This window comes from Aquila chrysaetos, unplaced genomic scaffold (genome assembly GCF_900496995.4).
Source record: "Aquila chrysaetos chrysaetos unplaced genomic scaffold, bAquChr1.4, whole genome shotgun sequence".
Classification (NCBI taxonomy): domain Eukaryota; kingdom Metazoa; phylum Chordata; class Aves; order Accipitriformes; family Accipitridae; genus Aquila; species Aquila chrysaetos.
In genome coordinates this window covers 244,556-268,546 of record NW_024470384.1, presented here as the reverse complement: position 1 = coordinate 268,546, position 23,991 = coordinate 244,556, and the positions used below count along the sequence as shown (strand labels likewise).

The 23,991-nt window shown below is 68.4% G+C and overlaps 4 protein-coding genes across 6 annotated transcripts; 1 reads left to right on the top strand and 3 right to left on the bottom strand.

Moving 5' to 3' along the window:
• Positions 1-1,180: 1,180 nt before the first annotated feature.
• IER2 (immediate early response 2) lies at positions 1,181-2,301 on the bottom strand. 2 transcript variants are annotated; one of them, XM_030006398.2, is made up of 2 exons: positions 1,861-2,301; positions 1,181-1,791 (listed from the first exon to the last, which is right to left on the bottom strand). In XM_030006398.2, exons 1-2 carry the CDS (start codon positions 2,199-2,201, stop codon positions 1,677-1,679), a joined length of 456 nt encoding a protein of 151 aa, XP_029862258.1. In that variant the 5' UTR covers positions 2,202-2,301; the 3' UTR covers positions 1,181-1,676. The 2 variants fall into 2 exon arrangements, with proteins under 2 accessions (XP_029862258.1, XP_029862257.1); XM_030006397.2 differs by having other exon boundaries at positions 1,183-2,296.
• A 985-nt stretch (positions 2,302-3,286) lies between these two features.
• On the bottom strand, positions 3,287-11,454 carry NACC1 (nucleus accumbens associated 1). The gene is made up of 6 exons (XM_030006362.2): positions 11,290-11,454; positions 8,568-9,493; positions 7,606-7,782; positions 7,419-7,524; positions 7,207-7,304; positions 3,287-5,855 (listed from the first exon to the last, which is right to left on the bottom strand). The coding sequence occupies exons 1-6, from the start codon at positions 11,379-11,381 to the stop codon at positions 5,596-5,598; spliced, it is 1,659 nt and encodes a 552-aa protein (XP_029862222.1). The 5' UTR covers positions 11,382-11,454; the 3' UTR covers positions 3,287-5,595.
• A 115-nt stretch (positions 11,455-11,569) lies between these two features.
• Positions 11,570-16,249, top strand: TRMT1 (tRNA methyltransferase 1). Of its 2 annotated transcripts, none has more exons than XM_030006360.2 (17): positions 11,570-11,848; positions 12,265-12,484; positions 12,747-12,802; positions 12,888-13,024; positions 13,133-13,320; positions 13,719-13,834; positions 13,927-14,039; positions 14,134-14,282; positions 14,365-14,448; positions 14,527-14,596; positions 14,683-14,817; positions 14,954-15,039; positions 15,223-15,331; positions 15,413-15,489; positions 15,582-15,701; positions 15,943-16,057; positions 16,140-16,249. In XM_030006360.2, the coding sequence occupies exons 1-17, from the start codon at positions 11,827-11,829 to the stop codon at positions 16,209-16,211; spliced, it is 1,869 nt and encodes a 622-aa protein (XP_029862220.1). In that variant the 5' UTR covers positions 11,570-11,826; the 3' UTR covers positions 16,212-16,249. The 2 variants fall into 2 exon arrangements, with proteins under 2 accessions (XP_029862220.1, XP_029862221.1); XM_030006361.2 differs by having other exon boundaries at positions 11,573-11,807.
• On the bottom strand, positions 16,246-23,863 carry MAN2B1 (mannosidase alpha class 2B member 1). The gene is given in 25 exon segments (XM_030006358.2): positions 16,246-16,449; positions 16,521-16,623; positions 16,830-16,979; positions 17,056-17,292; positions 17,364-17,444; positions 17,533-17,620; positions 17,703-17,804; positions 17,891-18,009; positions 18,095-18,218; positions 18,309-18,406; positions 18,671-18,865; positions 18,940-19,056; positions 19,134-19,241; positions 19,574-19,683; positions 19,753-19,831; positions 19,920-20,040; positions 20,122-20,204; positions 20,288-20,404; positions 20,513-20,655; positions 20,968-21,100; positions 21,194-21,387; positions 22,004-22,100; positions 22,102-22,178; positions 22,759-22,861; positions 23,720-23,863. Coding segments are annotated over 25 exon segments (3,021 nt in total). The 5' UTR covers positions 23,834-23,863; the 3' UTR covers positions 16,246-16,321.
• Positions 23,864-23,991: the final 128 nt, after the last annotated feature.

The window sequence follows — 23,991 nt, the reverse complement described above, 5'->3', positions numbered from 1 at the left end:
GGCCGGGCACGGGGCACCGGCGCCGCCGGACACCCCCCCCCCGCCCGAGGCACGGAGGCGGCGGGGCCGGGGCTGCCGCCATTGCATGAACCGAGTTACCGAAACCAGAAATAAAGATAAAAAAACAAAAAAAAAAAGGACAAAAAAAAAGCCCGAAACCCCCAAAACAAACGAAACCATTAAAAAAGAGGAATTTTGGATCGAGCCCTTCTCGCTCCTTCCCGGGATCGGGCCCCGAGGGGGGCGGGGGGCATCGGGGCGGGGGGACCCGGGGCAGCTCGCCCCCCCTCCCCGGCCCTCCCAGCCCCCGGGGGACCCCGGCGTGCCGGCGCCCGACCCCTCCCCCGCCGCCGCAGGAACGAGGAAGCGGCGGAGTCAGGAAACGTCGCAGCCCCGCCCGGGGCACCGGGGGACACGGCCGGGGGGGGCGGACAAGGCGCGGGGGGGGACGCACACGGGGCCTCCCTGGAGCTCAGCGCCATCCCGGCCCCTGCGCCCCGGGCGGGGTCTCCCGGCGGAACTGGGACAGCCGGTTTGGGCCCGGCAGGGCGGGGAGGGGGGGGGGGGGGGGACGGACACCGGGCCCGGCGAGCCCACGCACCCACGGCGGGGCCCTGCACCGCCCAGGCCAGCTCAGCCCCGACGCCGCGGGCATGGGCGGCGCGGCGCTCCGCTAAGCAGGAACCCGTCCCCCCCCCCCGCCCAGGGGACGCAGGCATCCGGGCGCCCGCCCTGCCCCCCCCCCCGCCACGGCTCAGCCCCCGCGTGGGCAGCACGTGGAGCTTCCCGGAACCGGAGGGGGGGGGTTCCCCCGCCCGGGTCCGCTCCCCGCGGGGTTTGGGGTCCCCCCGCCCCCGGGGCAGGTGCCAGATATCCGCCCCCGTATCCTGGCCCCGGGGTTGGGGGGAAACTGAGGCGAGGAGAGGCGGAGCGGGTGGGGGGGCGATGGGCCCAACCCCCCCCCCCGCCAGCAACCCCCGTTCCCCACCTCCAAAGTTTGGGCCGAGCCACCCCGACCCATCAAATCATCCCCCGCCCCCCTCCCCCGCCCCAGGAAACCCCTTTTCCCCCCCAATTTGGGGTGGGGGGCATCGAGAGGGGCGTCATGGAGACACAGCAGGCTCCTCGCTACTCACGGGATGTGCCCCCTTCAAGACCCCGAGACAGCAGCTGCACAAAACCGACTTTTATTTCATTAACAAAATAATTAAACAAAATTGGTGGGGAAGCCGGGGGGGGGGCAGGGCCAGCCTGCAGCTCCCCCCCCCCAGCACGAGTCCATCACGGTGGGGGGCTCACCGGGGGGGGCCCACCGGGGGCCCCGAGAGTCCTTGTGCCCCGGAGGGGTCCCCGTACCGGTCCCGTGTGTCCCGGGGAGTGGGGGGGGGTGAGTGTCTCCGTGTCCCCCCCGCTCCGTGCGCCCGGCGGGGTCCGTGTACGCGGGGGCTCAGCACGCCCCGACGGCACGGACCAGGAGACCGAAGGCGGCGGCGGGCGGCCCCGAGCAGCGGCCGGGCGGCCCCGGGGCGAGCGGCGGCTCCTCCGCCTCCAGCCGCGCCCGCTTGCTCGGTACCGGCACCGGTACCGGCCCGGCCGAGCCGCTGCTCCGCCGCTTACGCCCGGCCCGCGCCGCCGGGGGGGCTCCGGGGATCCGTGCGGCTCCGGGGGGACGCGGCTCAGGCTGCGGCGCGGCGGGGGGAACGCTCGGCGGGTCCCGGGTGGGCGGCAGCCTCGGAGCGCTCGGCGGGTCGCGGTACCGGCTCGGGGCGTCCTGGGGGCGGTCCCGGTTCGCTGGATCCGGGGCGCTGCGGGGATCCGGGGTTGGTGGGTTCGGAGAGTCTCCCCGGTCCGGGGCGCTGCGGGGGTCCCGGGTTGGTGGGTTCGGAGGGTCCCCCCGGTCCGGGGCGCTGCGGGGGGGGGTCCGGGGTCGGTCGGCTCCGGGGATCCCCGGTCGGGGCGCTGGGGGGATCCCCCCGGTCCGGGGTCGGTACGTACGGCGGGTCCCCGGGTGCCGTTCCCAGGGGGGTCCCGGCGGCGGGTCCCGGCTGAGCGGCGGCGCGGGCGGTCAGGTAGCGGTGCCGGGCGGCGCGGACGAGGAGCGAGAGCTGGAGGCTCCGGTGGAGGCGGAGACCGCCGCGCTGCAACCGGCAACGGTAGAGCTTCCACACCGACACGGTCAGCAGCCGCTGCGCCTCCTCCATGGCGGCACCGGGAGCGGAGTGCGGCGGGGCCGCCCCCGGCGCGGGGCTCTTATACCGCCGCTCCCCCCCCCCCGGCCCCGGCCCCGGTCCGCCCCCGTCCCCCCCCCGGCGCCGCATCCGGCCCCGGGGCGGCTCGGCGGCGCCGGGGGGCGGAAATGCCCGGGGGGGGGGGTTCCGGGGAGAGCTACCGGAGGGGGGGGGCGGGGCTCTGTTCCCGGGGGGGGGTGTCCCTGCCTCCCCCCCCCGGCATCGGGTCCCTGCGCCCCCATGGGGTGGGGGGGTAGCTGTACTCTCAGGGGTGGGGGTCCTGTGCCCCCCCCCTGGGGTGAGCGGGTCGCTGCGCCCCCATGGGGTGGGGGGTCCCTCTACACCCCGGCTGGGGGGGTCCCTGCGCCCCCCCCCCGCGTGCCCGGGACAGCGACACGGGGCAACACTGGGGGGGGGGGTGTTACATGGGGGACCCCCCGCCACCTTCCCGCGCGCTGCCCCGCCCCCGTGAGGTCACCCCGCGCCGTTTCCATGACTATATAAGGGCCCCGTGACGACAGGAAGGGGAAGGGGGCGGGGCGGCGCGGAGGCGAGCCCCTCCCCTTTCCGCCTGCCCAAATAAGGTCGGGGGCGGAGCGCACCGTCAGGAGGAGCCCCGCCCCCTCCGGCACTTCGCGCGGGTGCCGCCCGCCCCCGCGGCTGCGCGCGCGGCGGCCTCGCACGAGCCTTGTGCATTGCACGAGCACCGGGCCCCGCGCCTTGCACGAGCCCCAGGCCTCGCCCGTGCGCTATACACCGCACACGTACTAGCCCCGCGTGTGCAGCGGGCCTCGCACGAGGACGGGGCCTCGCACGTGCGCCTCGCGCTGCAGCCGCCAGCGCTTGCACCCACACCTGCGCCACCTGCGCGCACGCGTCCTGCCCGCAGCGCAACATGCAATGCACAACCCCCCCCCCAGCCCCTTTGCTCCCCCTCTCCAGTGCACAGGCGTGTGCAAGCCCACCCGTGCAGCCCCCCCCGGGTGGGTTCGGAGGGGGGGTTACCCCCCCCCCCACGGCTCAGCCCCCTCCCAGCAGGCGGGAGGCGGGGGCTGTTACAAACCTCTGTGTTTTATTTATCATTATTAACATTTCTGCAGTCCCTCTCCGCTCTCGTACAGCAGTTCATGTGCAATTCTCCAGCGACTCGGGGGGGGGGGGGGGGGGGGGGGGCACCGGGAACGGGCGTCTTGGCACTTCATAACACAGGACAGACACTGGCGGCCCCGGGGGGGGGGGGCGCGGGGAGGGGAAGGGGGGGAGGGGGGGGGAAGCGCAAGCCCGGGGGGGGGGGGGTCCATGCTGCCGAGACGCCGCCGCGCGCTCCCCTCTTCTGTACAGCTTTTGGGTTGGAAAAAAAAGAAGAAAAAGAGGAAACGAAATAGCCTGACCCCACCGGGGTGGGGTGGGGGAGCAGGGACTGGGCTCGCTGAGCGCCCGGGGGGGTTGGGGGGGGCCACAACAGGGACACCCTCATGGGGCTGAGACCGGTGCAACTCATCACACAGGGGAAGGGAATGGGAACTGAGGCACAGGGAAAAGGAGAGGGATGGGGGGGGGAGAACCCAGGCGTCCGGGTTGGTGCGAGAGGAGGGGTGGGGGGGGTGTCCCCGTGTGTTCCCCCCCCCCCCCGGGCCGGGGCAGCAGGGGGGGCCGGGGGGGGGGGGGGGCGGTGTGCGGTTTGGCACGGAGCAGTGAGATAGTGGAGACGCGATCGGAGCCCGGGGGCCGGGCAGCGGGTAAGGCACTTGACCGAACGTCAGGAGACCTGTTGGGGGGCTGCCGGGGGGGGGGGGGGGCGGACGCCTGGGTTCCCTCCCAGCACCCCCCCCCTGCCAAGTCTGTGCGGGGGGGGGGGAGCCACTGAACGGTGCCTCAGTTTCCCCCTTTGGGGCTTGGAGAACAGCCGGTGCAAAGCCCTGGTGCCAGGGAGAGGGGTGGGGGGCAAAGCTGGGGCTGCAGGGGGGGGTCCCTGCATCGTCGTCCCCCCCCGACCCCTCCTGCAGAGGTGGGATTCCAACCCACGACCCCCTCCCCAAATCACCCCGGCCAGGACGCTGGGTCCACCCTTGCCCGGCTGCTCCCAGGGTGCCGCCGTCCCCCACAGGGTAATGTCATTCCCCCCCCCCCCGAGGACAGACCCCAGTGGGGGCTAACAAAGGGGGGGGGCAAACTAACAAGAAGGAACTTTAACAAGGCCTTTAACCCCGTGTGGGGGGGGTCCCCATCCCCATTGGGGGGATCCACACATGGGCTCAACTCTGCCACCCCCTGCCCACGTCCCCATCCGGCCGGGGGGGGAAACAACACACACAAGAGGGGACACCCCCCTTTCTGCCAGGGTGGGGGGAGCTGGGGACAAGGGTGGGGGGCACCTGGGCTGCGCAAGGAGGGGACATGTGCCATCACCTGGGGACAAACGCAGATGCCCAGAGAGATGCTGCCCCTGGGGAGGGGATGGGGGGGACGGGACAGGACAACGAGGGGGGGGGGACCCGGAGAGACACGTGGACAGGGGACCTGGGAGGGGACACACACGGTCACCTGGAGAGACTCTGGCCCCCGGGGGGGTCGCGGGGGACCTGGGGGACACATGCAGGCGCCTGGGAAGACGCCGGGACAGGGGGGACCGGGGCAAACGCATGGGGTTGCCCAGAGAGATGCTGGTCCCCGGTGGGGGGGGGAACGGGACGGGACAGGACGGGACACAGGGGACACGGGCAGGGGGGGACACATGCGGTTGCCTGCAGAGACAGTGGCCCCGGGGAGGGGACACGGGGGACCCACGCGGGTGCCTGGAGAAACATCAGCCCTGGGGAGGGGACCTGGGGGAGACATGGGGGCCCCAGAGGCAACATGGGGCACCCAGAGCGGGGTCGGGGGGGGGGGGGGGGGCAGGAGAGACACTGGCCCCAGGGAGGGGACACGGGACCTCGTCAACTCACGCCTGAGCAGGAGGGGGCGCGGAAGGAAAGCCCGAGCTGAGTGATGCTCCGGCCCCCCACCCCCAGCCCCCCAAAACCGCTGGGGGGGGGGGGGGGGGGCGGGCGGCCAGGCTGAGCTGAGCCACTGCCACCCCCACTAAGCCCCAAACCCCATGGGGAGGGGACCGGACCCCATGGCCAGGGGCCCCACGGTGGCACGGGGCCCTCCCCGGGTGGGTCCCTGCCCCTGGGGGGGGTCCTGGCCCCGAGGGGGTGCCCGCCCGGTAGGGGGGGAGGGCCTTACACCCACACGGGTCCCCTATACCGTCACAGGGCCCTACCCGGTGGGGTCCCCACCCGGCCGCAGGACCCTACTGGAGAGGGTCCCTACCCGGCGGGGGTCCCCCCACGGTTGGGGGTCCCCGGGGGGGCCGAGGCAGGGGTCACTGCAGGCCCTCCCCCGGGGCGCCCGCCTCGCCCTCGTGCCCACCAGCATCGAAGGCCGGCTCGGGGCCCATGATGTCGGGTTCCAGCTTGCCGGTGTCGTTGATGAAGGAGGTGTAGGAGTCGCCCTCGGCCATCAGCAGCTTCAGCTTCGGGATCCAGCTCTTGCGCACGACGCGCCGGGCGTTGGTGCACATGTCGGCGGCAATGGCGTTCATCTCGCTCTCCTTGAAGTTGGGGGCGAAGTTCTGGCAGTAAACTGGGGAGTGGGAGATGGGGTCACAAGCAGCCCTCTGTGTTTCCCCCCCGCAAGTCTGCCATCGTGCGCCCCGGGGAGTCACGGGTGTCTCGTAGAGAGGTTTTGCTCAGGAACCTAAATCTGCATCCCCAGCTCCGTTTCACAGCCGGATCACCAGTCCCCACGGTCCGCCCCAGCCCTGGGGTCCACCCTGTCCCCTGCCTGCAGGAGACGCCTAGTAACTCCCCGAAACAAAAAGGCTGCGAGAAGCAGCCCGAGAGAAGCATGAATGACGGCGAGAGACAAAACTTGGTAAAGACAAGGGGGGGGGGGGGGGACGGACGCGGAGGCCCTCCGAGCCTTTCTGAGGAATGTCTCAAACACTCGCATGTAGCCTGAGCTGAATAACGCGGGCTTGGCACTCAATGGACTGACAAAGCTACCCACGCGGCAGGAACAGCGACGGTTCTGCTCTGGTGCAACATGTGAAGCTCATTAACTCTCTGTTTTTTGGGGCCCTCGCGTCCGATGAATGACCTCTGCCTCATTATCCACGAAAAGCATATTAAAGTTGACGCCCCTGCACGTGCTAACAAAGATTACGAAGATCACGCTAAACATATGTGACGACAGCACTCCTCTCTCAACCCAAATCACGCTACGTGTCACCTGGTGGGGGTGGGAACCTGAAATGAAGGTGCCACCATAGCAGGAGGGTGGGTCGTACTGATACTTCGAACAGAAAGGGGGAAGATAGGTGCCACTAAAAAAGCAAAAGTGGAATTTGGCAGAAGAGCGCTCTTAGGAACCAAAACGCCCCGTTGGCTGGAATGAGGACTGGTGATCTCTTTCTCTCTCTCTCGCTCTCTCTCCCCGCTGTGTTTCTCTTACAGTTGTTAAGTAACACAAGGCGTACCTCACCGCATGCCGTAATTTGTTATATACCTAACCAATTACCGTAGAGCCTCGTTTAAGATGTATATTAATCACTGTGGGAATCTAATAAACGTTCATATACAGACCTTGAGAATTGTCTCACCTTAATCCACACTGCTGGGGATTTGCAAATCCGAGTCACTCACCCTCCTTTTCTGAGTGGGTCATGACATTGTCCCTTCTCTCCAGAGGGCCCCCAGCCCTGGGGTATCCCTTGTCCCCTATTTCCTGGTGTCCCCTCTCTCCCTGGGGTCTCCTCTATCCCCTGGTACCCCCAGTCCCCGTAGGTCCCCCAACCCTGGGCTCCCCCTCGTCCCTAAAGTCCTCTGGTCCTCTTTCCCTGGCCTCCCCTCGCCCCGATTCCTGGGCTCCCTCACCCCTGGGGTCCCACCTCTGCCCCAGCGTGTCCCCTGTCCCCCTGTGTCCCCCCACTCACACTTGACAGCGTGCAGGACCCGGCTGTCCAGTGGCTTCCGGCTGGGGTCGTTGGTGGATGATCGGATGCCCGTGCCGCAGCTGTTGGCCAGGGTGTTGCTAGCAAGGGAGGCGAAAAATGGGGTGAGAACCTGGGCATCTGCCCCCCCCCACACCTCTGCAGGACCCCAAAACTGGGCAGGGGGAGAAGCCGGGTGCCCTGGCCTGACTCACCGGTCGAAGAACGACGCCAGGAGCCGCCGCAGGAGGACTTTGTGCCGCGTCCCTGCGCTGACATGGCAGTTCATCAGCTGCGCCCGCGTGATGTAGACATTGGTGCCTGGGGGGAACATGGAGGGTGAGAGGGGCCGGATGCCCTGAGGGGACCCCCGCCCTGCGGGGACCCCCACCCCAAACGTACCCGTGACGAGCTCCAGCTTCTCCGCAGGGTCTCCCTCGTCATAGAGCTTGGGGTGGCAGCGGTTCCCGATCTGGTTGATGAGCTCGGCCGGCAGTGAGGCCAGGTCCTGCCGCACGCGCACCCGGTTGCGTGACTCCGAGGTGGCCTGGTCCGGCAGCGCCTCCACCTTCTCTGCGGCTGGGGGACGGACGGACATGGGGGGGTCAGTGGGGGGACACAGGGGGGGTCAGTGGGGCCCAGACCCCGGAGCTCCCACCCCGCCTCTCCGGGGGCCTCTGGAGGAGTCCCCGAGGGGGCACGGGATGGGGCCGGGGACATGGGGAGGGGGGACAGGGACACGGTGACAGCTCAATCCATGGCCACACGCCCCCATGACCATCGCCTGGGGGTGGAGCTCCATCGGGACATGCCCCTACCCAAGCACCACCCATGGGGTGGAGCCTGACAGGCCACACCCAGCACCTTTCCCCTTGGGTGGAGCTTCAGCTGGCCCCTCCCCACCTGTAGCCCCACCCTAGAGGTGGGGACATAAACCACACCCAGGGGTGGAGCTTCAACCCCTCTACCCCCTTTAGCTCCACCCTCACAGCATGGAAGCCTCACCTGCTTCCAGCCACACCCCCAAGGAGGTGGAGCCTTAGATGACCCCACCCACCCCCCAACCATGCCCCAGAGATGGCCCCTCCCTTGGCCACACCCTTCCCCAGACCACACCCTAGAGCCTCAGCTGACCATGCCCTGTGGGTGGAGCCTCAGTTGACCACACCCCTCCCCAGCCACTTCCAAGGCTGTCCATGCTTCATGGGCGGAGCCCCCCTTTGACCACACCCCTCCTCAGACCATACCCCATGGGTGGAGCCTCATTTGACCATACCCCATGGGTGGAGCGTCAGTAGGCCACACCCAGTGGGCGGTGCACCACAGGCCACCCCCACCCACCCCCACCGAGGGCGGAGCCTCACCTGCCTGCCCTACATTCATCATGCTGTACATGGTGTACATGTTGCAGATCTGGCGGTACTGCTCGTCAGAGCCTTCCTCGCCCCCGTCCTCCTCCTCGTCCTCCTCGTTGTGGAAGGAGCCAGGGCTGTCGCTCGTGTAGGCGCTGGACGTACCCCCGGGGCTGGTCTGGTCGGCCGCGCTGGGGCCGGGCGGTGCTGCCGCCGCCGCCGCCGCTGCCGCCGCCGGGGCCGGTCCCGCCGCCGGGGCCGGGGCGGGGGGCTGCGGCTGGCGTCCCGGCTCGGGTGCCGAGAACTTGGCCATCTTACGGCTACCGTTGCCGCCGGCAGCGCCGTCCTTGGGGCCGCCGTCCCAGAGGCGCTTGACCACGAAGGTGCACTGCACCCCGTCGGGCTCGCCCTGCTCCGTCTTCACCCGCGAGACCAGGGGCAGGGCGGCAGCGCCCGAGGGCCACCCCGAGGTCTGGGCCACGGGGCTCTGGGGCTCGGAGGAGGGTGCCTCCTCGCCGTGCAGCCCCTGCGAGTCGCAGCTGGGCGAGCTGACCTTGAGGAAGAACTCAGTCCCCTTCTCCATGATCTCCTGGATCTGCAGGAAGCCAGCGGTGTACATCAGCAGGAACTGGTCGCCCACGTTCATGCTGAGCCGCCCCGTGTAGCAGAAGCTGAGGATCTGCTGGAAGGACTGGGGCTGGACGGCGGCCGGCAGCTCCACCACCGCGCTCTTGCTGCTGTTGAAAAGGTCCCGGAAGTAGGAGCTGCTGGCGGCCAGCACGGCCCGGTGTGCCTTGAACGCGTGGCCCTTCACCACCACCGAGACGTCGCAGTACAGCCCCTGCAGCCGCTGCTCGTTCAGGCACTCCAGGATGCTGTTCCCGAAGTTGGGGATCTCCATCTGCAGCGTCTGAGCCATCGCGGCAGCCGACGGGGGCCTGCGGGGACGGGGAGGGGGACACGGGGGATGGGGGCCCAGGGAGCAGGATGGACACGCGGGGAGAGGGACACAGGGAGTGGGGAAGGCATGGGGGACATGTAGGGACATGGGGGACACAGGGACCATGGATGCGGATACATAAGGAGCGAGGCAGATATGGGGTGCATGTGGGAACAGCAGCACAGGGCATGGGGTAGACATGGGGGACATGTGGGGACAGGGAAAAAGGGACCGGGGCAGACGTGGGAGACAGGGAGGAACACGGGGAACATGGATACAGGTACAGAAGGAATGGGGGCAGACATGGGGACATGGACACAGGTAGAGCAGGAAGGGGGGCAGACATGGGGGACATGAAGGAACAGGGACCCAGGGAGCAGTGTAGGAGCACAAGGGACATGTGGATTGGAGCAGGGACATGGGGGGACACAGCAGTGATGGGGAGCAGAGCAGGGAGATGGGGACAGACAGACAGCGAGAGACGGGAGGAGGGTGGGGACAGAGAAGGGGGGCAGGACACGGGGGGACCGGGACGGACACAGAGGAGGGATGAGGAACAGATCAGGCACAGGAGTTTGACATGGCCCCACAGGGGTCCAGCATCCCCCCCAGCAGAGCTCACCTGGGCACCCACCCGGTGGGGGGGGGGAACCCCAGATCCTCCTTCCCATCAGCCCCCTAGTCTGGGGCTGCCCCAGAGCCCCAAGAACAACCCCCCACCCTGGCTCAGGAGGAGCTGAAAAATCCCTCCAAATGGGATATTAAGGGGTGGGGGTGCTCGAAGAGTTGGGGGTGTCCTGGGGGGTCCTGAGACCCCCTGAAGGGGGACCCCGGCTGGGAGAGGGGGATGGTGAGGCCAGATGGACACACGGACACAGGGTGGGTGAAAGAGCAGCAAAGTGGTGGTTTCCCCTTTTGGGGTGGTGTGGGGGTGGTCCCTGCCTGAGGGGGGGATGTCCCTGCCTGGGGGGGGGGGGATCCCTGCCTTGGCCTTGGGGACTCTCAGGTGTCTCCAAGCCTGGGGACATGGGGGTCCTCAGGCCAAGGGGTTCCAGGCCTAGCAAGGTCCCAGCCTGGGGTGGGGGCAGGCTTGGTAAATCTGGGGCACCCCCCACCCCTGGGGGGTGGTGAGGGGTCAGAGGGATCCCCCAGCCTGGGGAGGACAAGGGGTTCCCCAGTATTTGGGGGTGGCTGGGGGAGGGCAAACCGCAGTTTAAGCGGGGGCTTGACAGGATACTATTCCTGGAGGGGGGGGGGGTCCACAATACTCGGGGGGGGCAGAGAGAGATCCCCATTCCAGGGAGAACGAGTTTTCCCCATCTCGTGGGGGAGGAACAGGGGGGACCCTCCACTCCTAGAACTGGGGACAGAGAGGACCCCCAGTCCTTGGGGGGGGGACGACACACGAGCCCTCGCAGGTGGCAACGGTGGGATCCCGCAGCCTGGAGGAGACAAGGGGGAGGACCCAAATTTCGGGCGGGGGGGGGGGGGATCGGTAAATACCCCAGTCCCGAGGGGGGAGCGGGAGGACCCCAAAACACGGGGGGGGACGGGGAACCCCCAGTACTGCGGCGGGGGGAGACACGACCGCATTCCCTCGGCAACGGTGGGGGGCGTGGGGGGATCCCCCAACCCGGGGGACGGGAAAGTGCCGCAGGCCCGGAGAAATCGGGGGGGGAGAAACGGGGGGGGGGGTGGCGAGGCCTGGGGGGGGGAGGAGGAGGAGGGCAGGCCCGAGGGGGCGGGAGGCGGGGCGGTGGCGGGGCCCGGGGGGGGGGTGTATCCCCGCCTTACCGGAGGCCAGGGGGGGGGCTGCGCTGCGGCTCCGGCCGCTCCCGGTGCCGCTGCCGGTGCCCGTCCCCGTCCCCGCCGCGCTCAGCGGCCATTCATTGTGCGGCAGGCGCGATCAGCCGAACGCCGCACCGCCCGGCGCGCCTCCCGCGCAAGCGCACCCGCCGCAGGCACAGCAAGCCGAGCGCCGAGCGGCGGCCCCCCGCCCCCCCCCTCCCAGCGCGCTGCCCCCCCTCCCCTTGGGGACACGGCGGGGAGGGGGGGACACGGGGACACGCAGAGACACGGGTATCCCTGTCCCCCCCGCGGGATCAGCTGAGCCTCCCCCCCCGGTGGATCCCCTCGGGATCTGCCCGGGGTCCCTCTCTCCTGGGATCCGCGCCCCCCGCCCCCGCCCCTCCGCGGGATCAGGTTTCCCGGCCGCGTTTCGGGGCGGGCGGAGCCTTTATGGCCCTCGCGGGGCGCCGTCCGCTGCAGATCACGTGAGCGCGTCCCGCCCGCCGCAACATGGCGGCGTCCATGTGAGGGGCGGCGCGGAGGATGCGCGGGGCGGCGCGGGCGGGTGAGCGGGAGGGGGGCGGTGTTACCGGCGGGGCGGGGGTGTCATCCGGGGGCGGGGCGCGAAGGGCCGTGACACGGAGGAGGCGGGGTCTGGCGGGGCGCGTGCAGGGCTTAGGGGCGCCCGGCCTTGTCCCGTGCCACGTGTTGGGGGGGGGGGGGCTGTATCCCCCCTCGGTCCCGTCTTGGGGGGGGGGGTGTCTGACCCCGCCCCGGCCCCTCCGGGGGCTCCGTGTTCCCCTCCCCCGCCTCAGCCCCGCTGCCCCCCCCTTCCCCCGGCGGGGGGGGGCTCCTCCCCTCCCGCATTCCCCGCCTCTTGCTCCCGCTTGCGGGGGCTTCCCCCCCCCCATTTCCCGCCCCATCTCTCCCAGGGCCGCTCCGGTGCGGCATTAACCCCGCCCCCCTCCGCCCCCAACACAGCGGCCGCCTTCAGCACGCTTCGCAGAGTCACCTCGGCCCGCCCCCGCCATCCCCCTGCCATGGACGGGGGCTCCCCCAACGGCTCCGTGCCCCCCCCGGGTGCGGGCGACCCCACCGGGGCCGGCGAGACGCTGATCTCCGAGGGTCGAGCCACCATCCTCTTCCCCAGCGCCAACGAGGTCTTCTACAACCCCGTGCAGGGCTTCAACCGCGACCTGACGTGAGCGGGGGGGCCCGGGAGCATCGGGGTGGGGGGAGGCTCGGGGTTGTCCTAGCGGGGTCATGGGGGGCTCTGGGGTATTCCAGGATGGGCAGGGAGGGGGCATAAGGTTGTCCCGGGGGTCTCCGGGGGCTCCAGGGAGGATTGTGGGGGGCTCTGGCGTGTCCTGGGGCCTCTGGCCTGCCCCAGGGGGACCATGGGGGGCTTGGGATCATCCCCCCCCCCCCCCAGCAGGGTCCCTGACGCCGCGTCCCCCCTGCAGCTGTGCTGTCCTGACGGAGTTTGCTCGGCTCCAGCTGCAGCCGAAGGGGATCCAGGGTAGGTACCATCCCGGGGTCCCTGTCCCCTGGGCTTCCCGTCCCCTGGACTCTGCTCTGCCACTGGCCCCCCCTCTCTTTTCCAGTCATCCTCCCTGGGGAGGAGAAGACAGACATGGGCAGCCCTCAACCGCCAGAGAACGACAATGGGGATGGTGACACCACGCCGGCACCCAACGGCCCCGAGGCCCCGCGGACCGCGAAGCCAGGAGAAGTGTGCGAGGTGCTGGCGGGGGAGCTGCAGGGAGCGGGGGCTGCCATGCCCCCTCTGTCCCCGGTCAGGGTCTCTGCCCCCCCCCGAGCCCCTGTCGGCAGCACCCTCTCCCCGCAGGGAGGGCTGCGGGTCCTGGAGGCGCTGGCGGCCTCGGGGCTTCGCTCCATCCGCTTCGCCAAGGAGGTGCCGGGGCTGCGGGCCGTGGTGGCCAACGACTTCTCGGCCCGGGCTGTGGAGCTGATGAACCGCAACGTGGCCTTCAACGGGGTGGGGGACCTGGTGGCCCCCCGCATGGCTGATGCCAGGTACCCCCTCCTTTTTACTGCACCCCAGCAGCCCACCCCGAAGCCCACCGGGGAGCGGGATGCTGCGGTTCACCCCCCACCAACCTCCGGATACCCTGCGTGCAGCCCTGACTGCCTCAGTGGTCTTGCTGGGGTTTTCCTCCTGTACTGGGGGGCCCAAGACTGGTCCCAGCGTCCCCACGGGGGGTGGTTAGACAGGTCATCCTGTCCCCCTGCCCCAGGGGACACAGCCTCAAGGTGGGGGCTGGTTTGTGGGGACCCCACCAGTCCCTCCCAGCACGTGCTGGGCAGAGGCATTGGTTTCTGTGGAGGTTCCTGAGGGTCAGGGGGGGTCTGGGAACCTGAGGAGGCTGACTGGGGTCCCAATTGCTCCAGGACTCCCCTTCTCCCCCCACCAGGATGCTGATGTACCAGTGCAAGGCAGACAGGGAACCGTTCGACGTGATTGACCTGGACCCCTATGGCAGCCCCGCGCCCTTCCTGGATGCCGCCGTGCAAGCTGTGAGTGAAGGAGGTGAGCAGCAGCAGCCGGGGAGGGGCCGGGGGGGCATCCCTGACAGCTGGGTCCTCCTGGCAGCACCCCTGACACCCCCCCACCCCGGTCAGGGCTGCTCTGCGTCACCTGCACAGACATGGGTGTGATGGCGGGGAACAGCGCCGAGACATGTTACAGCAAATACGGGGCCATGTCCCTCAAGGGCAAGTTCTGCCACGAGATGGTGAGTGCTCAGGGGGTCCCCGAGACCACCATGCTCTTGCCAGCAGCTGGGGGGGCAGCGGTTCAGTACCATCCCGTGTTTCCCCCCCCCCCAGGCCCTCCGCATCATCCTGCACAGCCTGGACAGCCGCGCCAACTGCTACCAGCGCTTCATTGTGCCGCTGCTCTCCATCAGCGCTGACTTCTACATCCGTGTCTTCGTGCGGGTCTTCACGGGGCAGGCGAAGGTGAAGGCCTCGGCCAGGTGAGGAGGGGACACACGGGGAGCCATGGGGGGGGGGTCCTGCACCCTCCTGCTGCCCCTGACCCCCACCTTGTCCTGGCAGCAAGCAGGCCCTGGTCTATCACTGCGTGGGCTGCGGCACTCACCACCTCCAGCGCCTGGGCAAAGTCACGAGCCACGGCACCGGGTACGGCGGGGCTCTATGGTGGTGGGGGGGGCCCTGTGACAGCAGGGGGCTGCTCACCCCTTGGCTTTCCTCTTCCAGCTTCAAGTACGGGGCAGCCACAGGGCCGCCTGTGGGTCCCACCTGTGAGTTCTGCCAGCAGCGGCACCAGGTGGGTGCACGTCCCCCTGTCCCCCATCCCCTCTGTGCCCCTGCCAAGCACTGACCCGCCCCCCCCCCCCTTGTGTGTCCCCCCAGCTGGGTGGCCCCATGTGGGCTGAGCCCCTGCACGACCCAGCCTTCGTGGAGCGGGTGCTGTCAGCGCTGCAGAGCAGCCCTGGGCGCTTCCAGACGGAGGAGCGGATGCAGGGGATGCTCAGCGTCGTCACTGAGGTACAGGGACGGGGACAGGGAGGGGACGAGCCCCAGGGAGAGCTCTGGCATCCTGAGCTCAAGGCTGGATCGAGCCCCCCTGAAGTTTGGGCTTGCGCTGACTCTGACTCTGCTGCTCCCCGTATGCCGAGGGCAGGAGCTGGGCGATGTCCCCCTCTACTACACCCTCGACAGCCTCAGCAGCACCATCCACTGCAACACCCCCTCCCTGCTACAGTTCAGGTAGGGGCACCCCAAACCATCAGGGCTGGGGTACCCCAAACCCCCCACAGCACCAGGGGCACCCTAAGTCCCCTGCCCCTCCTGCCTGGGTACCCCAAACATCCCTTCCTCTGCCTCAAACCCTGTGAATCCTGTCCCCCCCTCTGTCCCTGCACACCCCATCCCTGAGCGGCTGCACCCCAGGTCCGCCCTCCTGCACGCCGGCTACCGCGTGTCGCTCTCCCATGCCTGCAAGAATGCCGTAAAGACGGATGCACCGCCCGCCGTGCTCTGGGACATCATGCGCTGCTGGGTGAGGAGGGGGCTCAGGAACCCTCCCCCAGGCCCCCCACCCCAGGGGCTGAGCTGAACACCCCCACCTTGTCTCCCCCAGGCCAAAATCCACCCGGTGAAGCGTGAGCGGCTTGCTGAGACCAGCCCGGCTTCCCGCATCCTCTCCGTGGAGCCCACGTACGACCCCACAGCAGCCCCCTGCAACTAGCCCAGGGGATAGGGGGGCCCTGCTGACCCCCCAAAGGGCCCTGACCCCCCTTTTCCCCTAGGCTCCAGGCTTCCTTCACCCTCCGTGACGATGCCAACCCCAGCTCCAGAAAACGGGGCTTGAAGCGGTTCCCGGAAAACCCTGAAGCCTTTTGGGGTCCCAAAGCCAGGGCCAAGGCTGGGTAAGGGGCGGGTGGGCTTCTTGGGTGTCTGATTTTTGGCGTTGGGCTTCCAGCAGCCACTCTTGCCCCTTCTCAAACAAGCAAGACCAAAATGTTTCCCCCCACCTTTTACCAGGAGGGAGAATAAGGATCCTCTAAAAAAGGGGAGGAGGGAAGGGTCTCTCGTTCTGTCCTTTTCGGGGGGGGGACATCTCTCCAACCCTTATGCCCCGACCCTCAGCTCATGGCCTCCCCCTCCCAGGGGCGGCATCTCTCCCTCCCTCCAGGAGAAGCGGAAGCGACACCAGAACAAACGGACAGAGCGGACAGATGATGGCATGAGCCTGAAAAACTTCCCCTGCAAACGCTTCAAGGAGGTGGGTGGGGGTCTGGGAACAAGGCGGGGGGGTCTGACCCTGGGGCAGGGCACAGCCCCCTCACCCATCTCCTCTCCCACAGGGAAACTGCTCCTTGGGCACCCAGTGCTGCTACTCACACGAGGCGGGGGCCCCGGCCACCCCCCAGCCCTGATGCCGCCTCTCTCCCCAATTAAACCGTGCCTGGGAAAAGTCTCGTGGTTTTTAATACACTTGGGGGTGGCAGGGGGGTGGGCAGAGCCCCCCCAGCCGAGCTGGGGCTGCTCACAGTCCCGCTGGGCCACCTCCAGGCACCTTGTACTGCACCGTGGCCAGGAAGGTTCTGATCTCCATGGGCTGCAGCGTGACCCGGCTTGGGTCCAGCTTGGGGACTGGCCGGGGCTGGGCTGGACCTGGGAGAAGAGGGGAGGGGTGAGGGGAGGCTGGCAGCTCCCCCAGGGCCCCCAGGAACCCCCCCCAGTACCTGTGGTCGGGGTCCACACCAGGCGGGAGACGGCATCGAGTGGCAGGTCGGCTCCCAGGCTCATCTCCTGCACTGAGGTGATGGTGAAAGCCGAGAAAAGGTTCTGGGAGAGGGGGAAAACCCCGTCAGTGATCACCCCGCACTTGTCCCCACGGCAGGGATCACCTCTGGGACCAGTGAGCAGCCCCCGGAATGGGGAGCCCCTCGAGCCTAGGGCAGGCTGAGCCGTGGGGGGAGCCCGGCCACAGGGTCGGCCCTTGGCCAGGTTTGGCACCGGGCTTAGCCCCCCCCCGGCACACAGCAGCTTACCAGGAGGTCGACGGTGGTGGGCTGGGAGCCGTTGGCACTCTCGCCCCTCTCGAACTGGTGCTCCAGGCGCAGCAGGAGGGTGCCGGCATCCCAGGGTGCCAGCGTCAGGAGGTGGACGTTGGGGGGCAGCTCCCGTCGCAGCGCCGAGAACTGTGGGGAGAAGGTGAGGGGGGGCACCGTGACAGCTGCCCCCCCCCCTCCCTGGGCAGCCCCCTCCCCACCTCACCTGCTGCAGGCTGGCATGGCCGCGGCGGTAGGAGGGGCCCCCGCCGGGCGCCAGCACCGTGTAGGGTGCCATGAAGAGCTCCTGGGCCAGGAGCCGGTGCTGGTCAGCCGCCGACTCCACCGTGTCGAGGAGGACGAGGTGGCGGCCGCGGACCACCAGCCCCTGCTTGTTGGCTCCCAGTTCGACCAGTGGCTCCCCCACGCCCCGGTTGTCGTCGTACAGGAGCCGTCGATGGACCTGGAGGGGACGGTGGTTATGTCCCGGCGCATCCCCCCACCCCGGGGACCGCCCACGCTGCATCCCCTCACCATGAGTTCCAGGGAGCCGTCGAAGATGCTGCTGCCGCCCTGTGAGCGGTCCGTCAGCACCGTCAGCTGGAATTTCTTGTCCTGTGGGCAGGGAGGGAAAGGTCGCACGTGTCATGAGCTCTGCCCCGGGCTCAGCCCCGTTTGCCTGCTACTGTCCCAAAGCTGGTACCTTGATGAAGATGCGGCTGTTAACAGGGTAGTAATTCCCCGCCACGGGCTCCGTCTGGCTCAGGTTCCACGTGGGACGGTAGTCACGCCTGGGGATGAGGCAAAGCCCGGTTATGGGGAGGGGGACGGAGGTCTCTGGGGGCCACAGCAAGCACGCGGGCCAGCCCCAACCTGCGCTCCAGGATCTGCCGCCCATTGGAGTCGGTGTAGAAGCGGGCATCTGTCTGCAGCGTCGTCTCAAAGCGGCTAATGATCTCCTTGCCCCAGCCGTCCCTGGGAGAGGCAGGGGGTGAGCAGTGGGCTTTGAGGGGGCCCCACCTCAGAAGCACACCCCCACTCACCCCCAGTCCCTAACTCACGCCACGGGGATGGGCCCCACGGTCCATTCCAGCTCCACATAAGGCTGCCCCGCGTGGAGCCGCACCACCTGGGAGCACCACGAGGAGAAGTTCTGGTGGACCTCCTGCACCAGCCTGTTCTGCAAGGGACGTGGCAAGGCTCAGCACCCTGGGGACACCCTCGGTCCCGAGGACACCCCCGGGGACACGGTCCCCACCACAGACCTTCACGAGGTACGTGGAGACCTGCTTGGAGCCAGAGACAGGGATAGGCTCGGAGCTGTTGGGGCGGAAGATGTAGGCGCCCGAGGCCTGTGGGGTCTCGTCGTTGCCAATGCTGGCGTTGTACCTGGGACGAGAGGAGGAGGAGGAGGAAGACAAAAGGTGTAAGAAGGCCCCGCACAAGGGACCCAGGTGTCTGGGCTCCACCAGTGCTCACCAGTAGAAGCTCTGGAAGACGGGCAGCGAGATGCTCTTGTCCAGGTTCTGGATCTCCTTCAGGTGCCCGGTGAGGGGGTCGAAGAGCACCCGGACGTGCTGCGGGGCCGGACAGCGGCAGGTCGAGCATCTGTCCCATCCCCGCTCAGTCCCCTCCCGCACCCCCAGCTCCTCTCATCGCCCCAGGACTGGTTTAACCGGGCTAACAGAGGTGCAACTCCACCGGGGACTTAACACCATGGGCTTTCCCCTGCCCAGGGACCTGCTCCAGCCCCAGGGACCCTGTGGCGAAAGACCCCAAACTGCGTCCACCCAGTGCCCAGCACATGTTGGGGGAATGCATCCCTCGCAGTGGGACCATACCTCATTCTGGATCTCCCGAGGCTGTGACAACACTGGCGTCTGGGCAGGGGGTACACGGGGGTCCCCGCGGCTCATCCGGGAGACCGTGAAGGTGCTGAAGCCCAGGGCGGGTGCAGAGGCCTGGAAGAGGAGCTCCCGCGTGGCACTGCTCCCGTCCCCCCGCAGCCGGCGGGTGAAGTTGGAGATGGGGACGACCTGGGGACAGGCAGGGAGAGTCAGGGAGGGCTGTGGGCAGGCGAGGGGGGATGCGGCGGCTGGCCCGGGCTCACCTCGCTGGGCACGGGCTGGCCCTGGGGGTCTGTCACCGCGTAGGATGCCCCATTGACTGGCAGCCGGATGGGCCAGGACACGTGGCGGCCCAGGGGGTTGTAGAGGATGACGGTGAACTGGGGGACAGAGGGACGCGGTGCGTTAGCCCCGCCGGGACCCCACAGCCCCCCCAGACCCCCGTTGAGGTGCTTACGCAGCCGGCCGCCTCCGTCAGGGGACAGACGCTGATGTTGAGGGCATTGCAGAAGACGAAGTTCTCCTTGCTGCCGCTGAGGCTGGCCAGGGCATTGGCGACCAGGAGCTGCCAAGAGCAGGGGACGGTCACGTGGCGCGGGTGGTAACGAGGGGACGTAACGAGGGGTGCTCGCTGGCTTATCCCCCCCACCCCAGCTGTGGCCGCCAGCTCTCATGCTCTGGCCGCCCCAGACCCCAGCTTGTCCCCAAAACGCTGGTCAGGGTCAGGGGCTCATCCCTAAGACGGTGACCAGCTCCCGTTCTCCGCAGAAACCAGTTCATCCGCCCACATACCAGTGTGGCCCATGGACGTGATGCTGGTCCACACCCAACTGCTGGCCCTGGCCCTGCACCCCCCAAACCCCATCTGTCCCCCCAAAACAGGCGGCAGGGCCCTACCTGGCAGCTCTCCCACCCCGCCGCCAGCTGCCTGGCGTAGTCGTCAGCCACGTGCTGCTTCTCGGTGCCGGTCACAGCGTCGTGGTGCTGGGCCACGGCCACAGCTTCACCTGCCGGAGGGGCAAGGGGGCATCAGGCGGATCCAGAGGGGTCCCCGGGGGCCCCATGCCAGCACTTACGGAGCACAGAGCTGTCCCCAGGCCCATAGGGACCGTCCCGTGCCGCCATCCCTGCCAAGGCCTCCAGCTGACTGCAGATCTGCCGGGAAAGAAGGGAGGGTCAGGGAGAGGGTCAGGGGTCCCAGGCATCCAGGATGGGGACCCCGGCACACAGGCCGCCGTCCCACCTGGAGGAAGTTGTTGCTGAGGCGCTCGTAGCGCTTGAAGGCGGGTCGGCTGGTGAAATAGCCCGTCCAGAACTGGTGGGGGCCATCTGCATAGGGGAAGAAGTCGTCCATTTTCAGGGACCTGTGGGAAAGCCAGGCTGCATCCGTCCGTCTGTCCGTCCCACCTGAACACTTGGGTTCCCCCTCACCCCCCTGGCCTCACCAGGAGAGGTTGGCCCGGTGCAGCTCCCAGAGATAGCAGGACGGGGTGGAATAAAGGACGTGGACGCGGCTGCCGTTGGCTTGCTGGAAAAGCAGGGGAGGGTGTGAGACGGGCTGGGGCAGGGGCACAGCAGACAGCAGGGATACACAGGGGAGACCCCACTCACCCGGGCATTGACGTGAGCGATGAGCTTGTCCATGTTCTTGAACCACAGGTTGGCGTTCTCATAGTGGAAGTCGGAGCCCATCGTCATGATGATATGGTTGGTGCGGTAGTGCTCGGCCTGGGGTGGGGACAGGACAGGTCAGCACCCCTTGTCCCAGAGGGAAACCCTGGTGTCCAGGACCCCCCACCCACCCCAGGGAGCACCCCACCACCCAGGGGCACCCACCTGGCTGGCGGCAATCTGCAGGAAAGTGGAGACGATGTTGTCCACGTTGTTCTCCTCACTGTCCTCATCCACCACGGGCGGGTCGGAGCAGAGCTGATCCCAGCAGAACCCCGATGGCGGGTTGTAGACATTGGGGAGGATGCCTGGGGACAGTCACCCCCCTGGTCAGCCCAGGGATGGGGCGGCTGGGCTGGGGACAGGGTTGAGATCAGCTGGATGGAGAACGGGCTCAGCCCTAGGGACAAGGAAAAATCCCAGAGGGGACCCAGAAGACGGCAACAGCCCCAGGAAGGGACAGGTCACCCTCAGGAGGGGAGGGAAAGGGGACAGGGGAAGGTTCAAGGGATGGGCAACACCCAGGGGGGCACCCCGGGACAGGACCAGCCCCCAGGAAGAGCTTGGGGGGAGACCCAAGGGACCCCCAGCCCCAGGAGGGGCCCTGCGCCCCGTCCCACCAGTGAAGAGGTCGGCAGTGGGGGGCGGCAGGCTCGTGCTCGCCCGCCAGAGCAACTCCATCTCCCGCAGCTGCTCCCGCGTCGCCTTGTCCTGGTAGTCCACGCGCCCCACGAAGAGTCCATCGTAGCCCATCTGCAGGGAGGAAGGGGTCAGCCTGGATGCCGGGGTCCCCTGCAGGGCCGGGTAGGGAGGGTGGGTGGGCGCAGAGTGGGGGGGGTCTCCCACCTGGGCGAAGATGGCAGCCAGCTGGCGGGAGTGCCCGAAGGGGTCGATCTGCCAGGCCACGCGAGGGGTGCCGCAGGCCCCGAACTCCCGGCGCAGGAAGTGACGGCCCAGTGCCAGCTGCTCGATGGCGGGGCTGTAGTGGGCGGCCGCCTCATCGCTCATGCACCAGCCCCCCCCCACGAATTCCAGGCGGCCTGCAGGGAAGGGGGGGGGTGCTCAGGGACAAGCAGCACCCCAAGTCCCTTGGGAGCACCCCAGACTCCTCAGCCTCCCCCCGGCCTCTGTGCCCCCTCAGAGTCACATCCCCATGCCCATCTCACCCCTGGGACACCCCAATCCCCCCCATGTCCCTGTGCACCCCCTGTAAACCCCCAGAGACACCTCAGTCCCCCTCTGTGTTCCTGTGAACCCCCTGTACTTGTGTCTCTCCAGGGACACACCAGTACCCCCCCCTAAATCCCTGTTGGGACACCCCAGTACCACCCCACAAGTCTCTGTCCCCCCAGGGCACCCCAGTCCACCCCCGAGCCCATATCCTCCAAGGAACACTCTAGTCATTGTCCCTCCATGTCCCTGTCCACCAAGAGACACCCCAGTCCCGCCCCATGTCCTTGCATGTCCCCAAGGACACCCCAGTCCCCCCCTGCTCATGTCCCTGCGTGCTCCCCATGACCCTCAGGGACACCCCAGCCCCCCTGTCCCCATCCCGGTGTGCCCCCATGCCCACGTCCCTCTCCAGGGACACCCCCCACATTCCTCTCAGCGGCAGATTCCCCCCCCCAGGGGACATCCACGCCGTGCCCCCCGCACCCTGCTCAACGAGCTGGCGGACGGTGCGACGCGTGGCCTCGTCCTGTTGCCGCCACCAGCGGGCCAGGAAGGCCACCTCGGCGTAGATGAAGCGGCGGGGAGGGGTCGGCTGCCAGCTGGGCCACCACCGAGTCCAGGATGTATTGCACCCCCGCGTGCTGCACCTCGTTACGCACTGACGGGGTCAACCGTGACAGGCGGGGAGGGGGCACAGGGGCACAGCATGATATGGTATACAGGGTCACAGCAACATCCGTGGGGACACAGGTGACATCCGGGGGTCAGGGGGGTCATGGAATAGGGGAGATAGGGTCACAGCAACCTCCAGGGGATGTGGGGGGAGAACAGGGGGTTGTGGGGGGGGCACAGAAGCATCCAAGGGACATAGAGGGGGGAACACAGAAAGGTCCAGGAGTCCCAGCACTATTCTGACAGGCAAAAACAAGAGGCAAACCGGGGTCACGACACCACGCTGGGGACAATGGGCAGAAAGCGCAGTCCTCTCATCCCCGTCCCGAGGGCAGGATTTGTCTCTCTGCCCCCAACCCCCGCCCCGCCGTGAGGCTGCAGGCTCCATCTCTGGCACTCAGTGTCCCTTCGACCCCACGCTGGCCTCGCCGAGCATCACCTCCACCCCCACGGTGGCCTTGAAGCTGTCACCTCTGTCCCCACAGGTGCTGCAGTGGCCTTGGGGACATCACCACCCCTCCCCGGGGACCATCCCCCCCCACCCCCACGGTGGCAGGGACACCCACCTCCATAGAAGTACTGCTCCACCGTCTTGAGCCAGCCCACGTCATCATGCGTGTGGGGCACCAGGTGCACGTTGAGGAGGTCGGGGCGCGTGGGCGGACACGACTGCGGGCACAAGCGGAGTCTCTGAGAGCTCGTACGGGGCTGTGCCCACACCCCACGTCCCCCCCTTGCCCCTCCGCCAGCCGTTTCCAGAGGAGGCCGTTGGGTCGCAGGGGAGGATGCAAACGGCCGTTAAAAACCAGTGGCCAGGACGCCTGGGTCCCCTGCCTGGGGGGGGGAAGGGCAGGCCAGGATGCCTACGTGTCGTTCCCCCTCCAGTGACAGCCCAGCTGGGGCATGTGACTGTCACTGTCCAGCCGTGCCCCAGCCCTCTCCAAGCACCCCAGTACCCTAAACCCTCCTCTTCCTCCCCTAGCACCCCCATCCCAGCCTCTCCACAGTGTTCCCAATCCCAGCCCATGACAGACGCCAATCCCTTCCCACTCCTCAGGCCCAGATTGTCCCAGTTTCCCTCTCCCAGTCCCCCACTGCTCCCCCCCCATCTGACCTCTCCCAGTTCGCCCAGTCCCAGCCCAGCTGCCCCATCCACGTTTCCCCACCTCCCTTCAGTCTCTCCCAGTATCCCAGCTCCCTCAGCCCAGTTTCTCCCTGCCCCAGTTCCTCCCAATTGCCCCCCAGTCCCTCCTGGGTTCCCAGCTTCCCCACCACGATCTCTCCCAGCTGCCCAGTTCCCCCAGGTCTCTCCCAGTCCCCGTTTCCTCAGTGCTCCCAGTCTCTCCCGGCTCCCCCAGGCCATCCCAGTGTCTCCAGTGCCTCCCAGCTCCCCTAGTCCCTCCCAGTTCCCCCCCAGTTCCCGTTTCCCCAGGACGCTCCGGTGTCCCTCCAGCCTCTCCCAGAGCCCCTCCAGTCTCGCCCAGTCCCCTCTCCAGTGGCTCCCCGGCCCAATCCCCCCGGGCCCACCTGGTACCCGCAGCCCGCGGCCACCGCCCCGAGGAGCGGCAGCAGCAGCAGCGCCACCGCCCCGGGCACCGCCATGCCGCTCGCGGGCACGGTCATGTGACCGCCCGTACACATGACCTGGGGGGGGAGGGGTCTCCACTCCACCCCCTCTGGGCAAGCGAGAGCCACACACACACACACACACACACACACACACACACACGCGCGCGCGCGCACACACACACACACGCGCGCACACGCACACACACACACCCCCTCCCGCCACAGGCGGG

Excerpts from the sequence above, each read along its gene's own strand:
- IER2 (XM_030006397.2), bottom strand. The coding sequence starts at position 2,201 with ATGGAGGAGGCGCAGCGGCTGCTGACCGTGTCGGTGTGGAAGCTCTAC.
- NACC1 (XM_030006362.2), bottom strand. The coding sequence starts at position 11,381 with ATGGCCGCTGAGCGCGGCGGGGACGGGGACGGGCACCGGCAGCGGCAC. Across the intron at positions 7,783-8,567 it reads GATGAATGTAGGGCAGGCAG|CCGCAGAGAAGGTGGAGGCG; the intron begins GTGAGGCTCCGC and ends TCCGTCCCCCAG. Across the intron at positions 5,856-7,206 it reads GGTCCTGCACGCTGTCAAGT|TTTACTGCCAGAACTTCGCC; the intron begins GTGAGTGGGGGG and ends CCCACTCCCCAG.
- TRMT1 (XM_030006360.2), top strand. The coding sequence starts at position 11,827 with ATGCGCGGGGCGGCGCGGGCGG. Across the intron at positions 11,849-12,264 it reads GCGCGGGGCGGCGCGGGCGG|CGGCCGCCTTCAGCACGCTT; the intron begins GTGAGCGGGAGG and ends CCCCCAACACAG. Across the intron at positions 14,597-14,682 it reads TCTGCCAGCAGCGGCACCAG|CTGGGTGGCCCCATGTGGGC; the intron begins GTGGGTGCACGT and ends GTGTCCCCCCAG.